Below are 19,209 nucleotides of genomic sequence, written 5' to 3' on the forward strand. Positions count from 1 at the left end.
TTTTACGTTACACACTTGTTTTTATGAGTAATTTGCAATATTGCAACATTCAGCTATACTGCACCTAACACTTTTGAGAAATTTGAAAATATGCAAATCCAATTATCCCAAATTAGTTCCAATCGTGTTATAGATGAAAGGATAATTGCTTCAAACAAATGAAACTGCATGTTGACTGCATTTAGCTCGTCCGAAAGTGACGGACATCGCACGCCAAGTATTTCATGTCCCAGGCTTTGGTAGTCCGTGTGGGCTACCATTTCATGGACTTTGGTAGCCCCAGGGAAAAGTTGGTAGTCTGTGGACGCGGGACTACCGCTAATTTCGAGCCCTGTATACAGAGCCTTTGAGTAAGCCATCGATGAACGGAAACAAAGATACTTGATAAATTTTATTTGGACTCTTTCTAATTTCTTTATTAAATATAATTGATGAGGGGACCAGATGGGTGAGCAGTATTCAACGTGGCTTCTGACGTAGAAGACATACAATGTTTTTAAAACTTTGATACTATTAAAATATTTACAAAAACGCTTGATATATCCAAGCATTTTAAAAGCCTTTGAAACAACATGGTTAATGTGCATAAGTGCCTTAAGTTTGGCGCCAGCAGTAAAACAGTACAGTGGTTTGCTTTGAAGCATTGGCATTAGGTGAACTAGAGATATTGTCTAAATCGAGGTGTTGCCAACACTGTCAGGTGCAATTAACAGCTAAGCGGTAAAATGAGTCGATCATAAAAAATCAACTCTGCAAAAGTTGAAACATTGTCTAGCAGGAGGTCAGACGTAGTCTAAACAACACTACCACATATGTCCAAGCACTGTCCAAGTCTTATCATTGGCTTTCAGGTGTAGTTGTTTTGACTACATCTGACCTGCTGTAAGACAATGTTTTAAATTTGGCTGAGTTGATTTCACTGTTGTCGACTTGAATTACTGCTCAGCTGATAATTACATCTGACAGTGTTGACAACACCTCAATTTAGACAATATGTCTACTTCGCGTAATGCCAATGCTTCAAAGCAAACTACTGTAATTTAAATCTTGGACGAATTCAGTAATATGCTTTAAACTGCCTGACATTTCTTACGCTGTGCGTTGATAACTAAAGAATACACACTGTGGCAATTGTAGGTTAACTAATCCATTTAATATTTCATACATGCTTATATCGTAGGTCAGTAACAAAATATTATCACAAGCCCAAACGACACCGTTGCACCAATCAGAGGAACGGTGACTCTCACTTGTGTCGCTGTCAACAAAACAGGTCATTTGCTATGGTTACACAATGACGATCGGGTGATATCTAAAGACGATCGCATTATAGCTGCAGACGATCGGTGAGTATGACGATTTCAAGTCTCCGGTGCAGCAGTGCTTTTACTTGTAAGTTCTCTTTACTCAGCACGACTACTGAGGCCCGGTTGGTGTTTTCAAACCTGTTTTATTTCCAGATATGAAATTGTTGGTGACGGCGACAGTGACGAGTACAGCCTAAAGATACACAATTTAACAGCTTCAGACCAGGGTACATACCGATGTCTGTTGACGAAGTCAGACAACCATGGCCAGGTTGTTCCAGACGCCGCTCAGCTGAATGTAGGTAAGCAATGTATCAATTCTGTCTTCATCTGTATCTTTGTGATATTGACATGCGTTTACACATGAGTATGTATGTATGTATGTATGTATGTATGTATGTATGTATGTATGTATGTATGTATGTATGTATGTATGTATGTATGTATGTATGTATGTATGTATGTATGTGTGTGTATGTATATGTATGTATGTATGTATGTATGTATGTATGTATGTATGTATGTATGTATGTTATTATTATTATTATTATTATTATTAATGTATGTATGTATGTATGTATGTATGTATGTATGTATGTATGTATGTATGTATGTATGTATGTGTGTGTGTATGTGTGTATGTATGTATGTATGTATGTATGTATGTATGTATGTATGTATGTATGTATGTATGTATGTATGTATGTATGTATGTATGTATGTAGGTAGGTAGGTAGGTAGGTAGGTAGGTAGGTAGTTAGGTAGGTATGTATCTGTGTGCATGTACATATATGCACGTGTGTGTGTGCGTGTGTGTGTGTGTGTTATAGTGCGGGTAGATGGGCTGGTCGGTGAGGGGTAGGGTGTTTGTTGGATGGTTTAATGGATGTAAGGAATGGTTGGCTGATGTATAGTTTTATCCGGTGATATAGTTAGGAATATACATGAAATATGTATACTCTTAAGTGAAAAGCATTTTTTGAATATTTCAGTAGACACTGAATTGCAGACGTTCATAAAGACACCTACTTCTATTACAACCGCTGTTGGATTCAACGTTACATTTGAATGCGCTGTCGCCAACAAAGTAGGTACATTGATTTGGTTCATTGACGGCAGCCCCGTCAGCGCAGACGAACGTGTTGTCGCCTATGACAACAGGTACAGTATAGTCGTGGGGCAGTCACAGCGACAGTACAACTTGAACATCCATCGAGTCGTCGCAGAGGATTCTGGGATATATCAATGTGTTGTTACTCAAGCTGCTAACAATCCCAGAATCGAGTCCAGTGTCGTCAGGCTGACAGTAAATGGTAAGCACTTCTGTCGTCATATTTCGAAAATCTTAACTGTGTCAACGATCGTTTGAAGATAAGTGCAGATAATGCTCTTGATACATCGACAGACATTAGTGCGAATTCTTTAGCAAGAGGCATGGTATGGTAAACTTTTAACACTGAGTATCTTTCAGTGTTTGACTGCCATACATCGATGAGCATCATTTGGGCCTCAACATCGAACTCAGTGAATACTTCGAACATAGACATTTCGTGTCAGTCAATACTTACTTCATTGGACAATATCTGTAACTTTTTAAACAGATTTTCACTACAGTTCTCCTCTTCAAACAAAATGCATTTTCTTGATTTCTCCAAAGAAAATGTTGAAATGTAAATCGTTAGCCTCCACAGCAAGACTCATTACGTTCTATATGATGTGTTATTGTCGAAGAGCGAATTCTGGTCAAAGCTAAAATTCGCTGTGGATAATACAATTGAATGTTACGCCTATTAGGGCTGTGTTTGAAGGCTAAATATTTCACATGTTGAGAGAGTGGAACAGTCAAGGTACACTGAAAGTGGAGTTTGAATAATTTCGCCATTAAGGTAGTGCACAACTCAAAATTGAAGAACTCGATCTCTTGATTAAATTATCCCAAATGAAACATATCAAGAATAAAAATCCGGGATCACCGGGCAAAGTACTGTACTTGAAAAACATTTACCCAACAGTTAGCAATACCTGAAAATTTATTTAATTAAAATGGTCGCGATCCCTGATTTAGCTCTGTTGAGAAGTTTATTGTGATTTTCAAAAAATTAGTAGGCCAGAGAAACTCCACTGACTCCAATAACTAAAAATGAAACGCCATAAACAGTGAACCAGCAAGGAGTTTAAAAGTTGAGAGTTCGAATATTTGTTTCCGAGAGGAATTCTACTTTAAGTCAACTTAGTGAAGCGTTCTAGAACTGCTACCCTTAAAATACTTTTCTGGTATGCGTTCTTTCATTCAGCTTCAAGTTTACAATCATTCTTGGTTGAACCGAGCAGTGTTATTCTCTTAGAAGACAGCAACCACACCTTACAGTGCTCTGTCAGTGACAAGGAAGGTGTTGTCATTTGGCAAAAAGATGGCGAACCTTTAAACAGTGATTACATTCTGAACAATGGCGTTTCTAGTCGCATTTATCAAGTAGAGGCGCCAACCAATGTCGGCGTGGAATATAACTTAATTATAAAGAGTGTGACGTCAGAAGAAGCAGGCACGTACACATGTACGGTTACTGCAGCTGGAAGTTCAAGTTACTTGATGTCGAGGGCAGCAACTGTCATTGTTATTCAAGGTAAGTTCTTGCTACGTTTTTCTCCATACGTCTAGGTTAATCGTTTGTGTCTTTTGAGAGGTTTGATGCCGTCAACGTTGTTGCTGTTCTTCTTCTTCTTTGTCGTGGTGCTTTTGGTGATGATGCTCCTGATGCTGCTGCTGATGATGATGACGACGACGACGATGACGACGACGACGACGATGATTATGATGGTGGTGGTGATGGTGGTGGTGGTGGTGGTGGGGTGGTGGAGAAAGTTTAGTTTTTGCAACAGTACAGACAATTGCAACTATGATGAAGCAGGCTCTTAACTGCTCTTCTTTGAATCTGAAGATTACCTTTTGACCTGTCGCATTGCCAATGTACATAACATAATAGCAAATTTCTCATGTCAAAACATTGAACAGGAAAATTAACCCAGCTTAATTTTGTTACCAGAGCAAACTATCTCCCAATCACCCACGTCACGAGTTGGACAACCGGGAGATAACATTACCTTACAGTGTGAAACAAGACACAAAGTTGGATATCTGAAATGGTATCGAAGTCAAGACAATCAACAAAGTCTTAAGAAGATCAGCACAGACACAAGTATGGAGACAGCATTCTCAGACAGGTGAGTGTCAACAGTAGAACGCCATGATCTAATAAAAAGTCAGTTTGTCGTGAAATGTAACTTTCCAGTATCAACCAAGTCTTTCAGAAATTATAGGTAAACAACAGCTAAGGGTGTTAACCTCACCAATTCGAGGTCAGATGCATTTGTGTTAATTGTTTTTGTTTTATCAAACTTAGATATTCAATTATCGGTGACCAAGCGAATGGAGAGTACATCCTTCAAATATGCAACTTACAGAACAGCGACGCTGGTCAGTATTCGTGTCATTTGACGGAAGAGGGCGTTCAGGGATATGTGTGGTCGACACCGGCTGAGTTGAAAGTTATCACATGTGAGTTATGAGGACAATTCATATTCTAAGTAATTTTCAACATAAAGTTTGCCGGGATTTAAAAGAAGGCAGATTTACATGAAAACGGACCTTTATTATAGCCTAGGTAATTTTCAAGGTAAAACGCCATTTTATATAAAGGTCTCATTTTCCCATTTGTGCAGCCTTCCTGTCTTTTAGACATCATTCGATATCTACGTCCGGGAAGACCACTACTTGTGTAGATTACGACGAGACTTGTGGCTCTTTCGTTGTGAAAAATAGGTATAGAAATCTAAAATCAACAAGCTCAGATTCACAAATGCAAGGAATTTATTGGAGACTTAGGCTACACTATTTGATTTTTCAGCCCCCGAATTACTCTCACACGACTCCATGATTTGCCGAATAGAAATGAGGAACGACACTCTCTATCTTGGTGATACTGTACTCTTTACTTGCGAGTTTCAAGGCGTTGGATCGCTGCCAGGTCTACAGTGGAGTAAAGACGAGCAACCAATACAACAAATGAACATGGATTCACCGAGCGGGGTCAAAGTTGGATTTCAACTTTCTGTAAGCGAAAACGAGGATGGTGTGACCTACGCGTGTACTGCTAGCCATGCCACATTTAGTGAACCAAAAACGTGTAACATTGGACCGTTGAAAATAGGTAGGTGACTATTTAACCCATGTTATCAGAAAAGATAAATGTGAGATAGTAGACCTCCACTTTTGTTAATGTGCAGCTTCTCGGAAGCTGTTATCCAATTGGTTGGCTGAATCTTACCATAATACAAAAATACTCCCTAAGTTGCAGTGAAAAGTAAAAATTGACTAATCAGATGTAACCTTCCGAGCACGCTGTACACAAGCAGCCATTTTGTCCTTTGTCCTGTTTTTCTGAACGATTGTTGTACACTGCATATATTTTGCCAACGATGTTGCTAAAATGTGAGCTATAAGACTTTATAAACCCGTGCTTATTCACAAGTGTTTGGACACCATCATCAATTAAGTTGGCAAGGTCGATGCAGGGCCTACCAGTAGGTTGGTGAAAAGGTTATGCACTAACTTGCATACCCGTACTTGAAGGTCATTTTATCTTACTACTTCTTTGTCATTGTTTTACTGCGTATGTACACAGTCTCCTTGGCTTTGTATGTATATTGTTGTCATTACATGATATATTCTAAGAAGTATTCCAATTGCTTAAGGGCTGTCTTGTACAGGTGTAGTTATCAGCTCACGTCATTGCTTAGATACTAACAATCGCGTAAGTAATGAGGATTAAGAAACATAAAGTGAATTTTTATTGGAAGATTACATCTAGATAAAAATACTCAAAAGCCTTGCTTTAGATTAGTGGACACACAAACATTTTGCTTTAATTGTTAGAAGGGAGTCTACTCATATGATCACCCATTACGTACTCCTAAGAAAATTCCTTTTTAATTCACCATAAACGGTGTGTCCACTTATATGCAGTCGTACCAACAGCCTATTTTCACTTTTCTCTAAGATAACTACTATAAAATGGGTTACTAGAGTAGCCATGCTCTGCATTTTATGAACAAATCTACAACAGCATTGTATATGTAAGCATTCCGGTCCGCATAATGTTAGAGTAAGGCAAATTCTCAGCAAACAGTTGTCTGCAGAGAATTGGACCGGTTGGATCAGATTGACACGGTTAATTTTGATAATAGAGGTCACTTGGGTAAGCTTAGATGGAAATCACTCAAGACACACACTGAGATGATCTGTTAAATTCTTGTATTGAAATAGGACAACAATCATGAATTTACTCATGGACGTTACAAGTAATATTTGAACTCTTGCGCAAAACAACCTGAACCAGCAAAGCTAAACAGTTACGCGTTAGTAATTTATGTTATGACTGAGGCTGATAAAGGTCCCTATTCCGATCAACAAGTGCAAGCATTCATTGTTCCAATCTAAACTGATTATGGTCTATTGTCAAATCAGCTGGTCACACATTGTCGATGCACACAAAGCAGCCTTGTACACTCTTCGCTGGAAAAGGTGTGTTATATAGCTAATACGGATAGTTGACGGCGCCGCTAAAAGTTATGTTGTAGCCGGGTGGTATTTTTTTGTATATTTCGACGGAAAACTTTTTTTGTTTTCAACCTATGCATTTTCAATGGGGAAAGAGTTTTCGCCGAGGGGTCCCGAACGGCTTTCCATAGTGTTCATTGTTAAAAAAACAAAAAAAAGAATATCATTTTCCTTTGTCTATAGTGAAATCATTCATCATTTCTATCCCCTTAAAATCATTTATTGAGTACCAGAAGTGCTTGTTGAAAATTGGTGGGCTCAGAATAACATAATTTTTGCTTACTAATATTTTTTGAACCCAATTCGTAAATTTACTAACAATTTCGAAAGGCCAGGGAGAGCACAGGTAATGTATCATGTAATCGCTGGTCATATCTCAGTTTATTTTCTTCTGCCCTTTTACCGGCAGCTTTTGTGGCGTGATCATAAGCTAACTCAAAACTACTTCTTCAAACTATTTCTTCAAATCTATTTCATTCACAAATGATTTTAAAGATTCTGGTGCAGGGTGATTCAGCTTCACAGCAAGGTAAATGTACAGTAAACGTGAATGTTTACCGAACATTAAGCAGTATGGCGAAAATCCCCTACTGTCATGTCTTGTACAGTTGTGGGCGTGTGCCAAGGGAGCCACATAGTCTTTCCAGTTATTTTTCTTCTCATTGTCCAAAATTCCTACCATCTCAACAAGTATGCGGTTGAAGCGCTCACAAAGTCTGTTACCTTGTTGGTGATAAGGAGTTTTCCACGTTTGTCAACACCTGTTATCTTACTAAACTCCCTGATAATGCGTCCCTGGTAGGAGTGCAGTCTGCTCAGAAATCCATTAGTGAAATATCAACTGCTATTAATTGCTTGGCGGTGGTTCTTGCAGCTTGGTTACGCATGCGACGTTATTGCAACAGCATACTTTGTAAAGTGATCCCTTATGACTAGGACGTCCTTGATACATCTTTTGGATTCCTCTAAAGACAAGAAGTCCATACAGACCAGTTCTAAAGGCTGACTGGTTGGTGTAGTCACAAGTTGGGCACTTATTTTGGCTTCGGCTGGATTTTTCCTTCCAGTACACCTTTCACACATTAGAACTTTGTTCTTCACATCTTTAGGACATCTTGGGCCAGGAAAATCTCTGACACAACAGGTCAAGAGTGCGTTCCTGTCCAAGATGTCCAGTGTGATCATGAGCTGCCAATGCAATCTTGTGGTAGGCTTTCGGCACAACAAGTTGATAGTGCCTTTTACAATCTACCCCAGTTCTGCTCCTATACAACACACCTCTCCTGAAGGAAAGTCTTGAGAGCAAGTCGTACTTTAAAATCCATTTTAGATAGAAGTAGTCCCTTGTTCTTCATGTATATCAATCGACTCACTACAGGCTCCTCTCCTTGTAGTTGAATTCAATCATTCATTGTTAAAGTACGGAAGTGAGCATGATCTTGTTTCTTTGGTATGCCATGTAATGTTGTGGGTATCGAGTCCAATGGCCCTACATTAATCGCGTCCGCACATTGTTAGAGTAAGGCAAATGCTCAGCTTAATTTAATAACAGATACACTGTAATGGGGTTGGTTTGATCCAATTGACGCAGTTAATTTGGACAATAGTTTCAAATGTGATGGTAATCGCTCCAAAGAACATGTTTGTAGCTAGCTAACAACAAGAATGAAAATCAGATTCTGTTGCATGTATGGTAAACAAGGCGCGGAAAGATACACTATTTCAATATGAGCGGATTGCCACATATTAAAGGTACTGACTCGACCTTGAAAAGTTGTCTCACACAAAGAACATTAATTACCATAAGGCACAACTCATAGTTAAACAACGGTGTGTACTATATGAGCGGCTTTGAAATAATTTCACTTGGTTACATATCCCATTGTTAGTTTCGCTTTCCTTGCCATGAAAGCAGGCAATATTGATATTTCTTGGCCCCTGCAAAGTGGCCTGTCTTACATTGCCATATTATTAGTGTTTTTATGCTGCAATTTTACATTTGTGATTTTCTCTTTAATTATCACACAAGAATGGATCAAAAAGTCTCCGAAAAGCGCCACAGTCTTCCCATATGGAACAATAACTCTGGAATGTCAGATTGGACGGAAAATCGGAAGTGTCGTTTGGTACAAGGATGGAGTGGCTATAAGTAGTGATACGACAATAACCAATGGCAATAGCCGATACCGTATAGCTGGCGATCATAGCAACGAAGTATATAATTTGCTTATAAACGACATCCAAGCTGACGACACGGGGTTCTATCAGTGTGGTATGGTCAAGTCGACAATAAGAAGACGAAATCGAAGTGTGGAGGGTCGTTCCGAGTCGGCGTATCTCCACGTTGATAGTAAGGTTTAGATCATTTAGTCATCTTAAATTGATGGTCTGTTTGCTATTATGACATCAGACAGTGGCGCCTAAAGAGTTTACCAGTTGAACTAACACACCAAAAAGCATTGATTGATTGATTAATTGATTGGTTGACTGATTGATTGGTCTGTTGATTGATTAATCGATTGATTGATCGATTGATTGGTTGGTTGGTTACTGATTTATTTCTAAGATCGAGAACTATAAGGTTAAATATTCAAGGATAACACATCAATTACACGTCTTTTTGTAACACTTTTTGAATCGTCTAGATGTTCAGAAACACTACACGTTCAAATTTGTATATTACAAATGTTCAATTTAACGTGTTCAGATGTTGAACACTACAGTTTACGGGTTCCAAATGAATTGGTGGCTTTCAATTTTGATGTATGATGGAATAAGAAAAGGCACAAAACCAAGTGTTTAGAAGTAGAACACCTCTTGCACGCCGATGTACATGCAAGAAACGTAGATGGTGGTTTTCTGGTTTTGTTTTCTACTTTTCAAAATTTCAACCCATACTAAAAGTGTAAATTTATTTTCTATACTAATTTCTTTTTTAGAAAAAAAAATAATTTCAGCAATTGTAGACGGGGATATTTTTCACTAAGTGTGAAATATATTACATCAAAATCCATGTACGTTCGGCGGACAGCGAAGCAGTAGTAAATTTAATAGAACCATTCATAGTAAAGTAAAAAAAGTAAAGACAGTTAATTGTTTCACACAATTGTAAAATTTTTATATTGCTGAGTTTTTGAACACTTGAAAGAGATGGTTGTGGACCGTGTTCAGGTTTAGAACATCAGCGTTTTAATAATATTTAACATGATGTTAACAATATGAACACTAGATGTTCAAATTTGACCACGGACATCTACATTTTGAACGCGTAATTACGCGTCTGGCGTCCGCTATTTTTACAGTGAGGATTGACTTGGAAGAGGTCCGCAATAGAACTGAATATTGTTGTTGGTATGAATGTTATTCCTGCATATATTATTCTGAAGGTCCACTGTACTTAAACCTCAGCAGAATTTAAGTTCTATAATATTTTTGGTTGTAATACGATAATCACAATGGCTCTGAAATTCTCAGAAAGTCAGGTAAATTGACATCGGAATTGAACAAATAAGAGATCTTTATTTACACGTTATTACGTGTACGTCTTATGGCGCGCAGTGGTGTGCGCGTATCCCTGCTTGGTTTAGTTGCGCCTTCCCGATGATATTGCTGCATTTTTTCTCAGAAACATGCGAAACTTGTGTAATTTTTGAGAAATATTAATTTCTTTATGTGAGGACTACTCTCATAGTAGCTCTTTGTATCCTCGAAGTACCTTAAATCGGCCGATTTTCTTTGATACAGTTATTTGTGTGGTTTAAAGAATTCTTTTTGTACGCGGCAGATAAAAAGTTTAATGCGACTGCAATATTTCGTTTATGTAAGGAAATTATAGCAATTACTTCTTGTACAGGTGCAAACTCTACGAAATATTCTGATATCAAAGATGTTTGCTGATTTACAATGACACCTTTTGAGTTTGTTTGTGTAAATTCGTCGAAATCATCGAGAAAATCTAAAAAATACTGCACATAATTATGACTGCGTGTAGGAACGTCGTTTGACGTTCCGTACGTCTGTGCTACACGTACGTTACGTCTGGTTATCACGTGACAAAGACGCTATGCTTACTGATCGAACGTAGTAACGTGTAACCATGGAGGTAGTACCTACCTACCTCCATGGTGTAACTAAATAAATCTTTCTAATGCTTGACACATTGACGACGAGATGCATCATATCTATGTTTGTCATTTTGTCTCAGCCATAACCCCACATCTGTACATGGTGCCAGCTGATCGAGTGTCACGTGAAGGTTACAGCGTTGAAATCAAATGCGCAATCGTCAACAAGGAAGTAAACTCTCAGTTGCTGTGGTACCAAGACGACATTTTAATTAGCACTGATCGTGATGTTGAAGAAGGTTATAGCAACAGGTAAGTTAATTTAGCAGAGTGATTGCATAAAGCGAAACATAGGCCTGGGAGTATTTATTTATGCAGAATATAATGTGCGGTATTTAAGTACGCAGATTTGTGATAATGACTCATTTTGAATGTTTCATTAGAATTTATAGCGTGCCTTGGCATATTTTAATAGCAGCGTTGTGTCTTTGTTAGATCTCTAACCGGTTTCACATTCCAGAATTTCAATATACATCAATCTTTGTCGTCGTTGAAAGTCAATGGCAGGCAGCCATTTCCATATCAACAACTTTTACATCTTCTAGTTAAAATCTCGCAGCCAGCACAAAATCCCACCGACTTATTTTGAGGGTCTCACCATTTCTAAGAGTATACGACTGTACGTGGATGCTACATATAATAAAAACAAAACAAAATAGGAAATGTTGATAGACATTTGATTAATCAAGTTGTCCTTATCGTGCAAACCATTATTCTTATGATAGAGCCATATTCCTAGGACAAATTCTTAAATTGATTCATTTTTAAATGCATCAGGGGACTTCTTGGATTTAGCAGTCTAAGCCGACTTGAGTTAATCGGTTATAAGAAACTGTCCACTGTCAGATTTTGTGTTGCTGTTAGCTACTAATTGCCGAATCTACCACAAGCCTTCCCGGCTGTTTAACAATGGAGTGGGGTGATAGTTCTGACTATATTCCTATAACCATCGAAGCTTGTGGTAGATTCAGTGGTTAGTAGTAAACAGCAACACAAAGTCTGACAGTGGACAGTTGATTCATCGTTTATGCAAGGATACTCAGTATGAACAATAGTTATGTAAATACGCACAGCCTGGTTTGAGCGTGGGTGAGTGCACAATGCCATACCCATCGGAAGATGGTCCCATCCATATCACGTGATGCAAGCTCCAAGCCTGGAGCTTTTTCCCATGATTCAAATTACATGGAGTTGATAAAGCCCTAAAATGCAACTTCCTGTACTATTTATGTCGGTTTTTGTAAAAAATCGCGCGAGTTATAAATGGCGAAAATAGCTTTTCCGGGGTAAGTGACCACAAAGCTAGCACATATATAAAAATCATCCTTGGTGAACTTCCCCTTTAAGTCTCCTACCCCTCCTAGTCTTCCATGTGTTGCTCCTTGGCCTGATCTTGTGTGCAAGTATGTGTCACTGTCATTAGCGTCATGTGACCCAAACTCTTCGACTACATCAGAGTCAGAGCTATCACTGTCACTGCCAGTAAGCAGTGAATGTGACGCTGCCTTTAGGCAGTGGCAGGGCAGTAGCTGTATTAACTTTGTATTTTGACAAAATTTTTGTTCAGTTTATACAACCGCGTTCTTGTTCTACCTCCTACAGCATGTTTACCTTTCCGGTATTCAGCTTGCCAACACAGCCTGTGTGTACGTGCGCATTATATCATTGACAGTAACTTTCAGTCTGGACTCTATTTCAATTATCACTAATGTTTAGATATATAGGATTTGTTGACAAACTGAATACTGTGTGTTTCAGCATGCTGTAGAGAGACATCAAGAAACAGTATTTGATACATTGCATAGAAATACTAAAAAAATATATACAGTTGCAGCTTCTTCCCCGTTACGAGGTCAACTTTATGTTTTTACGAATATTTAATGGTATTCATACATTTTTAGATTTTTCCGAGATCAAAGATATAAAATGCCACAAAACTGTTTTAGTCTTTGTTCGATTATAACTAACTATATAACCATTAGACGACAACAAAATGTTGGAAACCAAAATATTTTCAGGTCCCCTCTATAGGCAGAGCAAAACTTTCAAGTCTCCCGTCGACTACCCACAGAATTTTCGAAACGCTCAATTCCTACACCCCCTCACCATTTTTCTTCACCTTGCCTTACAGTATTTTTTTTCCAATACTTTGTGATAGATTCTCCATAACTGGAAATGCAGATAGAGGAGAATACTTTTTAAAAATAGAACCCTTGTTTAAAAGCGACGCCGGGGTCTACAAATGCCAGTCAACCGGAAGTCAATCAAAGTCGTCACTTCCGGTGCAACTGACGTTACGAGGTACGTCATAAACAAATAAAACCTGGCGTCAATATTACTGGGTATATAATATTGCTAGATTTGCCAGACAATTAAAATTGCACAGAAGATAATTTTCAAACATCAGACACATATAGAAACACACAAAGCCACGAAGTCAGAGAGAGAATGAGAGAGAGAATGAGAGAGACAGAATTTCAATTGGCCATTCATTTTCATATATTATGTAAATTGTAGTCTCATATATAAACAGATTCATTTACGCTACACTTGTTCACTTTGTCTGCTGAACCGTAAAGAAAAACAAATTCGAGATCAGATTTCGACCATGAAAAGGAAACTCGTTCGTCAAATAAGTGAACTGTGACGAAATTTGACGAGACCATCATCGGAATATAAAATCATCCAATGTGTTTGTGATGTGGTTTTGCTCAGACACGAACAAGTGTTTGACTAGACTGTCAATTGTATGGTCACCTGTAGATGCCCAGCCTCCAAGTCCGGACTACCCAGCATGCAGCGGCCCAACTGAAGATGATTTGCAAACTTGTGGCAACGTTACAATCACATGCATGTCACGTGGTGGGGATCCCATGCCAACATTGGTATGGCAACATGACAATGACCAACTCGTCCCTGACTTCACAGTCTATGATTACCAATCCGTTTCAGAATCATTACAACTAGTGTTGACCTCTGACCTTCAGGGTGCTACTTTCACTTGTTCGTCGGATCACGTGACTTTTGCGCAGCCAAAAGAATGCACAATTGGCCCCTTGAACTTCAAATGTAAGTAAAAAGTTATTGCGAGTATTGTGTTTGGCAATATCGATTGTCCGGTCTGATCATGGTAAAATAATGTAGAAATGAATACTGTGCATGTGCAATGAATAAGAAAAAATGGGATGCAGTATCATTGTAGTAATTATATGTCATTGACAGGGAATCATTTGACATATGATTGATTGTGTCAAAAACTAGAGGAAATGCATCCCTTTTGCCATGGAATTTACCGACACGATTACGTGTTATCACAGATAAATGTGGTAGTTTTTAGGTGTGTCATATGTACAGATACGCTGAAGATGAAGTGTACAGTGATAAAAAAAATATTTTCGAACCTTTATCGATTTCCGCATTTCATGTCTTTCCTTCCTAAGGCAAGAAGAATCAAGCCCTGGTTATCAGCTTATCCGTCATAGCGTGTGTCGCGCTCATTTTCGTCATCGTTGTCATAGTGATGAAATTCGTCAAAGATTGTAAATGCACTTCAGCCAAGAAAGGTAGGCAGGCATTGTTACCCATCCAGTATTGTATATAACATACATAACTGTCGACATGTGACGTACGCGCTTCTTCCTTGCCCATCGATTTTTTGTTTTTTGTTTGTTTTGGTTCAACTGTTTACAGTTAGCTGTAACTTTTGAAAATGTTTGCCGGCAAATTGTCTTTTTCTTCTACTCCCCACAGTGTATTGACTGAGATATCAAGTATTGCTAGCCCTGTCAACACAATGCGTTATGTACAAACTCATGTACATTGTATTGCTTACAGTGTTAGTTTTTACCATTGAATTCTAGCTGTAACTAAAATTTATGCGATAAAAATTACATTTTGAATCTCAACGCTCGTACAGCCCCAAGTTTGTTAATAAACAGAACGGCTGACATTTCGACAAGATTTTGAAGGAAGAAGGAAAAGATGTGTATGTTACAAATAGAAGTAAACGGAGAAAAATAGTCGAAAGTTACAGATTATGTAGAGCTTTCACGCCATTTGCCATCCTGAATCCTAGGCTAAAAATAGGGACTTTCACGGAAGTCGGCATAACTATTGCAATGATCACAATATTGAACCTGTTTGATTTCTTTGCTATGGTTTTCGAAATCAATTCTTCCCCGATTAAAGCTTATGTGAGGATAAAAACTTATTTTTTCCTCAAAAAATGATAATTTTAGGGAAAGAATACGTTCAGACGTCAACCATATTTATTGCCTCCACAAATTACCGATGGCCGTTGGTGTTTCCTACAATCACATGTTTGGTAATGTTTGAAATATAGGGATTCGTCTTTCGTGATTTTTTTTGTCTGCAGTTGAAGATAACGAAGTCACCGACGACAGTCACAGCGCCAACACGGGTGATTCTGCGGTGCCGAGGCCGGGAAAATATATCATGGACATCATCAGGTACAGCCAGGCCGCCGAGACGGTTGGCCCTCAGCGGCCAAAAACCTTCTACCCGCATCACACAGAGGGTTACGAATACAACGACGAGAAGTCCGACAAGTCAGCGAAAGCAAAACGCAGACTGCATAACAGGAACGTCGTCGCGCCACAAAATGTTGAAGAAACGCCCGTCACGGCATCTACACCGAAAGAGGCAACAGTTGCTCGGAAACAAGGTGAAGAAGAGATTGATAAAGACGACAGAAAGGGAGATGATCGTGAGACGTTCGGTAGATTTTCTGAAGACGATGTCAGCAACGGGTCGGGTGATTTGAGTTACGCTGGTAGCTATCAGGATGAACGTGGTGGAAGACGTCAAAGCGGCAGATACAACGATGAGGGTTATCGAAGACCTTACAGTGATGGAGAAGACAGTACGAGACGAATAAGAAACATTGGCGAGTACGACGATGGATCTCACCATGGTAAAAGTAAAAGGGACTATGATGTTGACAAAAAGGAGCGCCAAAGCACTGGTAGAAGAGATGACCGCACAGACCGGGAAGGAGGCTCGGGGAAACATGCGCATTTTGCAGATGAACACAAGTCAAAAAGGACCAGTGGTAGAAAAGTGGGTAAACATATTGACCCTCAGGGCGAACGTGGTGTTCGTGACCATGTCGAAGATGAGTACGCCAACGTGCAGAAACACAAAGGTGCGCGAGATGCGATCCATACTTCAAATAAAACACATCCCTATGAACGCGAAACATCGACAAAGAAAAGTGACAAAGCGAAACAACATCGGGATAACGACGCTGATGTTCTAGTGAGCAAACATCGAGGCGATAAAACTGGCTCCGAGGAGGGCGAGAAATCCGAACACAGCAAAAGATCAGCCTCTCCCGCTGATGATGCTGGAACATATCGTCCTGAAGCAACAACCAACAATGACATTTGGGAGGCTTCTCAACTTTACAGGGGAGGCGATGGCGACATTGAGATGAGAGAAATCACATCAACCAAAGATGATAAGCCACAAAGTCGCTTACTCAAAAAGAAATCAAAGAAAAAGAGGAAGAAGAAAGAGAATACAAGTTGCTCATCCAGCTCTTCATCAGACTCAAGTAGCGATGAAGAAATCAAATTGAAAAAGAAGAAAGGAGAAAAACATGAATCGTCTCGTTCGTCTTCTGAGTCAAATAGTGACATGGATGATGAAAAGCGCGCCAAATCAAAAAACAAGGAAAAGAAACAAGACGAATCCGATAGAAAAGGGACGAAACATAAATTGAAATCACGTGACAGCAAGGACGAGACCAAGACAAGACAACGTGATCGCGAAAATGCAGACAAATCTGAATCGCATGACATGGATGCTGCAAATGCAAAGGAACGAACGTCAGGTTCACGAGAAAAGCCGAAGAAGAAGAGGAGGAGGAAGAGTCAATTACATGACAACGACGAAGACAAAGCAGACAGTCGTGGAGAGTCAGCAGTTCGAGACACTGATGGTGATGACGTCATGGCGGGACGTGACAACATCGATGAGAATACAGCTGGAGTGCCACTCAATGACCACACAGGAGGTACAACGTCCAGCGTAGTAAATGAAACTGACGACAGAGACCAAGAAACTGACATGGCAACTGCAAATGACGGCGTCGCAAGTGGTAGCCATGGTGACAGGAAACATAAGGTAAGACATAATGAATTCAAGAGCATGATAGATGAGCATCATATTTTATATGTTAGGAACATTAAAGAGATTCTTTGAATTAGTCCGGACATTACCGCACGATACCTTGTATAAGTCCGGACATTACCGCACGATACCTTGTATATCTGTCCCTATTTTATGAAAAATTATAATATCAGTTTGCAATAATAGAGAATTCTGTTTGTCTTTTTTTTGATGCAGAAATCCAAGAAGAAGAAGAAAAAGTGAAAAAAAGGATTTGGATGACGCACCCGAAGAAAGCAACATCGATCAATGGTACGAACAAGAAATAGATGAAAGCCAAACAATTTCATAAAAACAATAAAACCTTTAATCTCGAATATCCTACCACCAGCGTGCTTATTTGAATGTCTAAACCATGAAGCGCTATTCGTCGTTAAAGACAGACTTGTTAATTGCCGGAAAGGTTGCTTTACAAGTACAGTACAAGTATTTGAAAATAGATTGAATGGAAACATCAACCCTTCAAATTTAATATTGCTGACGAGTTACCTACTTGACAAAACCGATCAGAGCTGACATTAGAGGCCCAATAAGGCCTGTAGTCAGAGAGAACCTGTAAGTATATACCTGTAGTCAGAAGAGAACCTGTAAGAACCTGTTTACAGCTCCAGCATTATGGCACTTACGCAGTTAACTAACATCTTAAGAGTACATAATGGACAGATATTTTGCTGTTGAAATGTCGTAGCGTTAGAAACTAGTGTAGTATATTGTAATTTAATTTATCTTTCCAAAGACCAGAGTGCAAAAATATAAAGTGGTCGTTTAGCAGTAGGAAATACAGTCGTTAGAAGAAGAAAGACTGTCATTCTGTACCGACAATTCGAATGTAATATCAAAAACCACCGATTTTTTTTCAGATTGTACATGTGTGTTTGTGCTTTTTATTGTAAGTCGGGAGCTTTGTTGTGCCTAGAGAAAATATGATTTGAATTGAATTACTATATGAATTACTATTTACAATTGCTCCTTGAAACGCTAGAAATTCATTATTTTTCAAATTTATAACGAATTCAATTTGCTGTAAACTGCCCGGTTGGCTATGGGTGGTCATATTCATAGAAACATGTATTTATGTCACATCCGTGTAACTCAATATATAAATGTTTGAAATGGCAACATCTATTACTTATCAACCATATTCGTATTTACCTGGTCGTGTGTGAAATCTTAACTGTTTTGTAACTCTGTGTGAATTTATATTTTTACATGATACAATTCTGGTGTTTTTTTATCATTGTCTTTTTTGACAATAATATTTTTACCAAAGTTACTGTATTCAATTTCGGTTTCTGTATAATATCATAGTAAATACAATATATCATAGGTCATTATAAAACCAGGACCCTACATTCCATAAATATATTGTAAGAATTGACTAGTCTCACATTTTCAAAGAAAACGGATACTACAATAGCTCTCACAATTGCTGTTAATTTTTTTCACACGGAAAAAATAAGAAACCCACAAACCCTAGGAAGTTATAATTTTTATACGTAATGAAAGAATTATATGAACTCGCCGGCATTAATTCAAATGTGAATCATATTTATAATAAAAAAGCTTGATTTAACAACTCACTACGCAGAATGTGTAGATCATGCTGTTTTCTTTTATCAGCGTGTTCAAGTTGTCGCATTAAATACATAATGTACTCTAAGGACGCAATAACCAGTTCCAGATCTTTTTACTTCATACCTCTACAGAGTGCTGTGTTTTTAATTTGAGAGACTTGACAGCGGGACAGGAACAAGGTGACATTTTCAGATGTTAAATCACGTGTTTACAATCTGTTGAGTGAGACATTGCCAAGAGGTATGATTGCTGGGCTTAGGAGCTGTTATTATTTCCAAAGCAAGTTTCTCGTACAATCTTGGTACTCGTTTTAAATAATCTGTTCAAATACACAATTGCAACAAATGATACAGGTCATGTGATTTACATATGCATCATAGAGAGACGACGTCCA

At 38.6% G+C, this 19,209-nt stretch overlaps 1 protein-coding gene across 1 annotated transcript; it reads left to right on the plus strand.

Annotated features, from left to right (window-relative positions):
• Window positions 1-431: 431 nt before the first annotated feature.
• LOC139127968 (uncharacterized) lies at window positions 432-17,806 on the plus strand. The gene is made up of 15 exons (XM_070693820.1): window positions 432-448; window positions 1,206-1,346; window positions 1,461-1,609; window positions 2,300-2,620; window positions 3,602-3,931; window positions 4,352-4,529; window positions 4,709-4,863; window positions 5,213-5,515; window positions 8,954-9,274; window positions 11,129-11,300; window positions 13,207-13,349; window positions 13,812-14,117; window positions 14,489-14,611; window positions 15,424-17,195; window positions 17,418-17,806. Exons 1-15 carry the CDS (start codon window positions 432-434, stop codon window positions 17,442-17,444), a joined length of 4,458 nt encoding a protein of 1,485 aa, XP_070549921.1. The 3' UTR covers window positions 17,445-17,806.
• The last annotated feature ends 1,403 nt before the right edge of the window (window positions 17,807-19,209 follow it).

Source organism: Ptychodera flava, chromosome 3 (genome assembly GCF_041260155.1).
Source record: "Ptychodera flava strain L36383 chromosome 3, AS_Pfla_20210202, whole genome shotgun sequence".
NCBI classification, from domain to species: Eukaryota; Metazoa; Hemichordata; class Enteropneusta; family Ptychoderidae; genus Ptychodera; species Ptychodera flava.

Coding starts and splice junctions, on each gene's coding strand:
- LOC139127968 (XM_070693820.1), top strand. Junction 13,350..13,811: donor GGTGCAACTGACGTTACGAG/GTACGTCATAAA, acceptor GGTCACCTGTAG/ATGCCCAGCCTCCAAGTCCG. Junction 14,118..14,488: donor TGGCCCCTTGAACTTCAAAT/GTAAGTAAAAAG, acceptor TTCCTTCCTAAG/GCAAGAAGAATCAAGCCCTG.